Consider the following 9440-nt stretch of genomic DNA (forward strand, 5'->3'; position numbering starts at 1 on the left):
GAGCAACTGCAGAATAGCCCTCCCTGGTGATGACCCCTTCTTTCCATTGGGTGTAAGCCTCCTTTTTAGCAAGGAGATATTCCCGGATGCTTTTGGTGAGCCATGGAGGCTTGTGTGCTCTCCTGCTCCTTTTGATCCTCGTTGGGATTACCTTCCTTTGGGCTTGGAGGATCATCTCCTTAAGGAGCGACCACTCTTCTTGGACACCTGGCTCCCCTCCCCTCCGGGACCCCAGCGCTTCTCCAACTATCCTCCTTAGCTCGTTGAAGTTTGCCCTCCTAAAATCTAGGGCTGCTGCCTTGCTGCATGCCTTTGCCACCTTGCGCTGGATGGAGAATTCCAGCAGGCGAAGATCGCTGTCACCCAGGTGGTCGAGCACCCGCAGCCCCCTCATCAGGGCACCTGTCCATGTGGTATGTGCATGAATATGATGGTGGTCTTACAAGTGGATGCAGAGGGCTCTGGGCGTGTAGTACAGCATGTACAAATGCACAGGGGAAGTTCAGGTGCACATGGGATGTATGCAGTAAAGCACTTTGTGAAGGGGGGTGTTGATAGATTGCTAGTGCCTGCGTGCTGGGATGGGGTCTGCATATAGTGCAGTGCAGGGTGTGCAAGACGCATGTAGATCAGTGATGCTGAACCTACAGCCCATGGAGCTGTCATCCAGCCTATGGGGCTTCCCAAGGGTCTGGAAATCTGGAGCAGGGAAGCAGTGGCAGCACTGTTATTTGCACAGTACAGCACAGCCACAGCAAATAACACTGCCACCACTTCCCCCACTGCCAAATTTCCAGACCCACAGGCAGGGTTGGGCCAGCACTCAGGGTCACACTGTAGCCAAGTCCAACACACACAGCTGGTCCAGTGTGACCGACTGCACACATGGACCAATCCCACACACTGACCCCACACTGGATCAGGCCTGCAGACCAACCCCGTGTCGCTTATTTGGCCCACGATGCTGGATGGGTTGAGCACCACTGGGGCAGATCCTTAAAGGCATGGACGCTGTTGCTCACCAGCTTGAGAGCCCCATGTTCCATGTGAAAGGTCCCTTCTCAGGGGTTGGTGACCCCAAGGCCAAAGGCTGCCTTTTCTCTGGGCAGAGTGATACCAACCAGCACTTTAGGGAGTCAGGGGGTGACTGGGCAGCATGGGATGGACCTGGATCTCAAGGGCTGGCTTCCCTTCCTGGCTGGACATAGGACCTGCGTATGAATTGGAGGTCAGGTTCTCGTCATTGAGGCTAAAGACCGAACAATGTAGGGGACTGGGCTGGGACAAAGACATGCTCAGCAAAGTACCAAGCTCATCTCTCTGACCTCAGCAGTAGGATGCAGAGCCTCCTGCTCCCTGCTCTGTTCCCTGTCCAGCAGGACACTGCTGCCATCTCATGGCTCTTTGATGGCCCACATGGGCCTCAGCCCCATTCTGGCATAGAGATCTCCATGTAACAAGGAGCTGGGAGCAGACAGGCAGGTGGACACTTGAGCTCATGGCCCCTCCTTTGCTATCACAGGGCAAGACTGGAGACAGGATGGGCTTCTTCCCAGCCAACTTTGTGCAGAGGGTGCGCCCAGGCGAGAGCGTCTGGAAATGCTGCCGAAACTTCCAGGGCAACAAGGAGCAGGGACAGATGAGCCTCAAAGAAAGCCAGGTATGGACTGGGGTGATCTATGCTGCAGAGGCCAGGGGGCAGGACAGCAGAGAGTTGTACTGCAGTGGGATGATAGAGTAGGGCAGGGGGCCTGGAACAGCCCAGGTGGCTCAATGAAGGAGGGTGTAATAGGAAGGCAAGTGGGTCTATGCTGTGGGGAGGGGCCAAGCTAGGGGATGGAGGAGGGCAGAAGACAGTGGGTTTATACCAGCTGGACTCTTGCCTTATTGGCATTCATGGAGCCAGTCCACATCACCTGGGCAAGGCAGGGTGGGGCCTGGGCCTAGCAAGCCATGGCTGATCTCATTGCATGGCCAGAAGTGATTCATACCCTCTCCCCTGGTGTTGCTCATGTGGGAAAGTGGCTGAGCTTTCCTGGGTCTGTCTGTAGCCCAGGGCATTGTTCATACTCCAGCAAGGGTGTGTCCTGGGTTTTAAGAATGATTCAGACCTCAGTCCACCATTGGGACTCTGCTGGCTTCCCATCTGACACTGATCCTTGACCGTCCTTAGCAGGCATTGGCATCTGGTGGGATTAACTCTCCCCTTCTCCGCTTTCTGCTGGCATTAGATCCTGCCTGCTTTATTGTTGCTCCTGAATAAGTCAGTCTCACCCTGGCAAGCTTAGGGGAGGTGGCGGGGGCATGGGGTTTTCCTTGGAGTTTGTAGATGCCACTGTCTGGGATAGAAGCAGCTGCTGTCAAAGCCTGAGCAAGAGGACAGAGAAGCCAGGGATGGTTGGGGCAGACACAGCTGGGAGGTGTGTGTGGCATTGACCAGCAGATTGTCTTCCCTAGGCTTTCATGCAGTGTCACTGGCATATTCCTGCCCTGCCAGGCTGTGCCCTCCTTGCCCTGGTATCTGTCAAGTTTGCCTCATTTTCAGCAGAGGTCTGGGCCCCTCCAGCTTCATTCCTGACTCTCTCTTCCTTTCTCAGATCTGCGTTGGTGTGGGCAAGAGCAAGGAGAATGAGGGCTTCATCAAGGTGACCAGCGGCAAGAAACGCGGCCTGGTCCCGGCTGATGCCCTGACAGAGATCTGAGCAGAGCTGGGGAGCGAGGGACACAGAGGGCAATGAAGAAATCCAACCCTTATCCTCCCAGCAGGGGGATGTGGCCTCCCCAGCCCATCCCCACCCAGCTGCACTCCCAGGCTGCCCTTCACTACTTCCCCGTGCTCAGGGCACCGTGGCTGCCGACACACTGCACTGGGCTGAAAAGGATTTATTTCGGAACAGAAGCCCAAAAGATGCCACCCTCCCTTGTTTGCCCTACAGGGGTCAGAAGCAAGGTCTGGGGAGGGCAGGTTTGTTGCCACCCTCACGTTTTTTCAAACTGAACCTGCCTGATCCCACCTGTCTGGGTTGGTGCTGGTGGCAGGTGGGGCACAGGGTCCCCCACTATGGGAACATCAGAGAGGGAGCACCAGGAGAGTCCCCCAGCTGTGCCCCATCCTGTGTTTGTCTCTTCCCCGGCAGGGACCCTCCCTGGAGTGCAATGTGGGCAGAGAAATGGCTTCATACTGAGCCGCCTGCTCTCCCACCAATATGTCTTATCCTGCCTCCATACCTCCACCCAACCGACCCTGCCTCCCTGGCCATGTCGCATGCCTGTAATGTCATGGAAACCGAAATAGCTCCTGGCCTGGCCTCTAGGCTCAGGTGGGGGCATCCCCCATCTCTCTGTGCAGCGTCTGTGTACCTGTCTGTGTGGGTGTCGGTGTGTTAGTGTCATCACAGGGCCTATTTTGGAAACCACACGGGGTTATTTCCTCGAACCACTCAGGACCAGGGAGGCGGCATTGGCTGTGCCCAATGAAGGGCCAAGGCAACATCTTTTTCTCTAGCCGTGTGACCCACCCCCACAGGTGGCTGTGTGTTGCTTTCCATGGTCTGTAGGGGCTTTTCCCTATGTTGAGGCTCCATCTCCCAGGATGTTCCCTGGTTGTCTGTGACCCACAGAAGAGTGATTTTTTTTTTTTCCCAGACCTCAGGAACCTTTGCCTGGATTCACACCATACTTGAACCATGGGCATTTTCCAGCCAGCTGCTGTTCTCCATGTGGACAGCTAAAGATGGAGACCTGTCAGTCCATCCAGTCTGGTCCTCCTCACCCAGCATCACTCCCAGCCTGGAGATTTGCCATCGCTGCCCTCAGGGGGGCTGTTTGCATCAGCGATGTTTTTACTGGCTTGTACCATGGCAGCTCTTATCTCTGAGGGGGTGGCCACTGCTGAGGAGGCACATTGGGCAATTCCATGGAATCAAGGGGGCTTTTCTTTGTGCTTAAAGAGGTCAATCCTGATTGGCCCAAAACACCCCCCAGGAGCTTTGATGAGTGGCTGAAGTAGGCATGAAACAACCCCCTCCCCACCCTCCATCCTGAGACTGCTTACCTGAGCAGGGAGGGTCAGGGCTGTAGCCCCCTTGCTTGCCAGCTCCTTGTCCAGTCCCACTTGCTCCATTACACTGGTTTTCAAACTCCTTTGGCTGCACCCCTGCCTCCTGCCCATTACCTACTTGTACCCTCAGTGTGGTTCTGCACATTCACCAATGTCAATGTACAGCAATGCCATTATACTCCCTGTGCCTTGACCAACCAGCAACTCCATTACCGTGATTACAATTAAGGCATGTCCCCATTGGCAAAGCGCTGGAAGGTGGGGGTACACATACCCCAGTTTGAAAGCCACTGCTCTGCGGTAAGTGATTGTGCTTCCCATACCTGAGCAACCTGCCCCCTTTCTGCTCTGTCTAGTACCCACCCCATTAGCACAGCACTTCTTGCAGGCATTGAGCCCAACCCCACTTCCCACTTGCTCTGTGTCCCTGTGAGTGTAGCTCAGGGCTGGTGCATGGGAGGATGTCATGTGTAGCAGAAAAGCTGGTCTTTGACTCCTCGTGGCACTGGGTGTTTCCCTCCAGCCTGGGTCAGCACAGAGGGAAATCTGCAGGAAAAGGTTCCCAGGCTCGTGGCTTGGGGAGTTGCACTGTTTCCAGCTGTCAGCTTTGGCAGGGGGCAGGCCCCATGGCCAGACTGCCAAACTATCATGGATGCCACCCCCAGCAGTTTGCTTTGCCACATCTAACCCCAGCCCCAACCTGTCTTCTGTTTTATTTCTATGGATCCCACCAGCAGGGACCATCGTCTCATCTATAACCAGCACTCCAAGTGAGGCTCCAACAGCCTTGTACCCTACACCCCATATGCTAAGAGTCCAAAGCTGCAGCCAGGTAGTCAGACCAAGGGTGCCCCCACACACCAGAGTCTTTAGCAAACCCACTGCTGGAAACAACACTTGTTCCAGACCAACCCTGAGCCTGGCATCCATCTGATACTGCTTCCTACCTTGGATGGATGAAGGAGGGCTGACTCGTCACTCCCTACCCCTCTGCACATCCCCACAATCATATATACACGTGTGTGTCCACACACATGCACACGGCCACTGCAGCCTGTTGGAAGGGGCTTTCTCCCCCACATAGGTTGTGATAGCAACTCACCTAAGCAATAACATCCAGCAGCAATCTGGATGCACCGTAGCTAGGACTGTGGAGTGTCACTGTACATAGAGAATGCATGTCTCACCCAGCTGGCCAGCTGCAGAGGACAGCCTGGCTGAAATGTTCCAAATTAAATGTTACCATGTTGCATCCGTGGCTGTGCTGGGTTGTGTGTCCAATGCTGGCAAAGAACAGTCTTGCGGGGGGACCTGATGTCTCCCTTGCAGGAGCTCATGTTCTTGGATTTTGCACTGTCTTCCTAGGGCCTCAACCTCCTTTGGCCTCTGACCAGGGCATGTACTTTCCTAACATCATATTTCCAGAGGGGCAAACTGAGGCACAGAGAAGGGATGGGGTGGTTTCTTATGTGTTTCAAGTGCTAGGACTAGAACCTAGGAGTCCTATGCTTTTTCCTAGAGCTGGAAGTAGAACCCAAGAGTCCTGGTTCCCAGGGTCCTGAAAGCAGCAAGAGACCACTTTCCCCTTCTCTCAGGCCTGGCCATAGAAGCCAGGAGTCCTGGCTGCCAGGGTCCTGATGTAAGCCCTAGACCCCCTTCTCCTATTTTCAGACTTGGCTGTGGAAGCCAGGTGTCCCCATCCCTGTTCCCAGGCTATGCTGGCATAACTTGTTCAGCTGCTGACGCTGCCCCCTCTGTGCCAGCTCTTTGGCATGACCTGGAACATGAGAGAGACAGGGACTAAGCTGGCTCTGCCACCCTGCACTGACTAGCAGACCAGAGGTCTTCTAACAGCTCCCGTAGGCTGCTGATCCTAGTGCTAAGCAGATGCTACCCTGTGTGGCTGACAGCACCTCCCGCTGTGAAACGTGAGCCACTGCTTTAACGGCTGGGTGGATGCAGGATGGGGGAGAACCAGGTCTGCAGCAGCAGGTGGGGGCTGAGGTCAGGACAGAACACCAGCAGTGCCAGGCAGAGTATGCACAGCTGGCTGTGGGGTGGGATGACAGGGCCTTTGGTCCCTGCTGGGGAATTAGCAGCTGCCCTTCACGATCCCCGCTTGCCCAACAGCACACAAAAGCAGGCATCCATGATGTTGGAAGAACAATTGGGCCTGACAGATCTGAGTGAGCCTACGTGACCGGGTGAGGCGGGCTGGGCCTTACTGCGCCAGTGGCATGCACTTGGGCGCTGTTGCCTCTTCCAAGGTAATTTACAGGGATGCATGTCCATCTGTCATCCATTTAGCCTCCGCGGCAGCCCCAACAGGCTGTTTATCAGGAGGGCTTTGTGTGAGCACTTGAGAGCACTGATGGATTGCAAAGCGGCTCAGCCTGTTCCAGGTTGCTGTATCCTCTCTGCCCTTCACTGTCAGGGCTCCTGGTTTCTGTTCCCAGTCCTGGGCTGCAAGGAGGTTTGGTGGTGAGAATCAGGCCAGGGGAAAGAAAGAACAGGACTCCTGGGTTCTAGCTTTTGCATCTGCCAGGGCGTGCAATGCTCTGCTTAGAGTAAGGGTCTACGTAGCAGAACTCCTAGCTCGGTGGATGACCTTGACCAGGTCACGTTACCTCTCTCCTGCAGGCCCAGTTCCAGAGGCCTCGATCCTCAAAGGTCTTTAGGGAAGCTAATTCCCCTGGGAGTTTGTGGCACAGCTGGGAATTGCACCCACATCTCGTGTGTCCCAGGCTAGAGCCCAAACCACTCAACCCCACTGCCTCCTGCAGCTGGGATTAAGATGCCTGGTCAAGTTCTCTAAGCACTTCAGACCCTTCCCAAAATGGATCCCAGGAGTCCTAGGAGCCCATCCTGCTTGTCAGCCATACTGTGGGCAGGACAGGAGGGCTGACAAAGGGCTCCACAGCTTGGGAACTCCCCCAGTCCCCAGATCCAGCGCAGGAGGGGGCTGGGTGCTGGGATGGGTCTCTCCGCACACAACAAGGATACTCTCCTTTGCCCTGCAGCTGGTCCATCCTGCAGCCCTCTTCCTCTTGGCCTCCCAACCGGGGGGGCAGGACTCCCTCCAAGGGGCTCTCTATGGACATGTTGTCACACCCTAACTCCAGGGAGCTGAGGGGCTTGCACAACCCCCATCACCCTCCTTCCTCAGCAAGGTGCCCCTGACACTGGGTGGCTGGGGTAACAGGGCAGGACCTGAGGGAACTGTTTATATTGACTTGAGTTGCTGAATGGGCTTTGGAGTGGGGTCAGAGGCTGCCCTCTGGGGGCTGGGGGCCACAGCCCTGTGGATATAGCGCAAGACTAAGGCTCAGGGGAGCAGGGCTCTGGCACTGACTCTGCACAGTGAGCATTTCACTGCTCAGTGCCTCAGTTTCCCCATCTGGGATACTGCTCTCATCAATGCTAGGCCCAACTTGCTCCCCAGTCTTACAACCCTGCTCAGGACCTGAGTCCATGCTGGGTTGTTAAGAGGCTTGAGTCAAAGCCCAGGGGCCACTTCTCATTTGATTTTGGATCAGGCTGTTGCATTTGAGCCTGAGGCAGAATGTCCCCAGAGCTTGAGGAGGGGGCAGATTGTGCCTGGGCTCCTGGCACTGAATGGCAGCCAAGGGCTAGACAAAAGGGACCAGCCTGCCTCTGGGAGCCCCTGAGAACTGACTGGGACAGTAACCTTGAGGATGGGCTCTGGGGAGGCTGGGGCTTAGATGCTCCAGGCTCCCCAGTGCTGGGTAAGGAGGGCAGAGAGCACCTTGTCGTGCATCCACAGATGCATCACAAGCAGGTCCAAGGAGGTGATCCTTCCCCTCTATGTGACACTGGTCAGGCTGCAGTTGGAGTACTGTGTCCAGTTCTGGGCGCCGCACTTCAGGAGACATGTGGCTAACATTGAGAGGGTCCAGAGGAGGGCTACTCACATGGTCAAGAGGCAGCAGGGCAGCCCTACGAGGACAGGCTATGGGCCTGAACCTGTTCAGCCCCCACAAGAGAAGGCGGAGAGTGGACCTGGTGGCCTGTTACAAACTCACCAGGGGGGACCAGCGGGAATTGCGGAAGGCTCTGTTCCCCCAGGCACCACCACGGGTTACTAGGAATAATGGCCACAAACTGTTAAAGAGCAGGTTCAGGCTGGACATCAGGAGACATTACTTTACAGTTAGGGCTGCCAGGCTCTGGAATGGGCTCCCAAGGGAGGTGATGCTCTCTCCTATCTTGGGGGTCATCAAAAGGAGGCTGGACAGATATTTGGCTGGGGCAATATGACCCCAGCACCAGTTCCTGCCCTGGGCAGGGGGTCAGACCTGATGATCTGTTTAGGTCCTTTCCGACCCTAAGCACTATGAAACTATGAGGGGACATAGGACTTCCCTCAGCACATCATGACATTGGCCTTTCCACCTGAGGCAATGTCACAGCAGCCCTAGAGAGCCATCTCCCAGACCAAACAGCCCTGTGCTGAACCAGTGGCTCTTGAATGTCAAGGGTGTCAAAGCCTCCACCCCACACCACAGTCCTCTGCAGTAAGGTGTAGCTCTCAGTCCCTCACACAGCCCTGAGGTCACCCACTTGCTGGGTGAGTACACAGGGAGTCCTCAGCAAGGTATCTTATGTCAGGAAGGTCCATCCTTCTCAGCCAGAGAGGCTACAAACCTATCACTCTCACCTCACAAGAGAACATCCTCTCCACCAGGCTGTCAGCTGGGGCAGGAAAATGAGCTTCCCATGCCACCTCTTGGAGGTGCGCAGCCAGGACAGCAAGATTCACAGGCCCAGAAAGGGAAACCCTGGCTGGGGGGGGCGAAGGGGGGGGCTCCTGCATGATCTGGGGGTTGGGTGCTGGTCTTCTATGTGGGTTTGTGCTCCACATTTGCTCCTGATTGCTCTTTGGCACTGGATGCTTAAGGTAAAACACAGAAGTGGTGCAGACAGCAGGGGGAGAAGGATCTGACCCATCACAGGTAGAGGAGTTCATTGAGCTCAGGCCTTGGCACACACTTAGAAGACTCAGACCCATGCCTCTGTGGTCTAGGAAGGCGTAGACCACGAGGATGGCAGCCAGGCTGCGCAGCTTCTGTCTCTGCACCACCCCTTGAAGCTTTGCCATCTGTAACCAGGAGGGACAGACTCCCAGGAGAGAGAAATGGTGACCTATGGGGTCTCGCATGTTCTCTTGCGTTGTCAGAATTGGGAGTGTAAATCCTGTCCCTTCCTTGTCTGCATCTACATTTTTAGCCCAAGACTGTTGAAGGTAACATATGCTCAGAGAAGCTGACACCTACCTATAATGAAGGAAGCCTCATGGGGGAGAGGAGCCACAGTCAGCTGAGACCAAGGCAAGCACTGAACCCATGGCTCACACCACACT

At 55.6% G+C, this 9440-nt stretch overlaps 1 protein-coding gene across 1 annotated transcript in view; it reads left to right on the plus strand.

Annotated features, from left to right (window-relative positions):
- The window catches only part of STAC2 (SH3 and cysteine rich domain 2), a 47337-nt gene extending 42025 nt beyond the window's left edge, over positions 1-5312 (plus strand). Inside the window, exons 11-12 of the mRNA XM_019507412.1 lie at positions 1523-1660; positions 2598-5312. Coding sequence (XP_019362957.1) covers positions 1523-1660; positions 2598-2702 — 243 coding nt within the window. The 3' untranslated portion in view covers positions 2703-5312. The remainder of the gene's footprint in view (positions 1-1522; positions 1661-2597) is intronic.
- Positions 5313-9440: the final 4128 nt, after the last annotated feature.

The sequence above is a fragment of the Gavialis gangeticus genome, unplaced genomic scaffold, assembly GCF_001723915.1.
Source record: "Gavialis gangeticus isolate Ggan-Ray unplaced genomic scaffold, GavGan_comp1, whole genome shotgun sequence".
Taxonomy (NCBI): domain Eukaryota; kingdom Metazoa; phylum Chordata; order Crocodylia; family Gavialidae; genus Gavialis; species Gavialis gangeticus.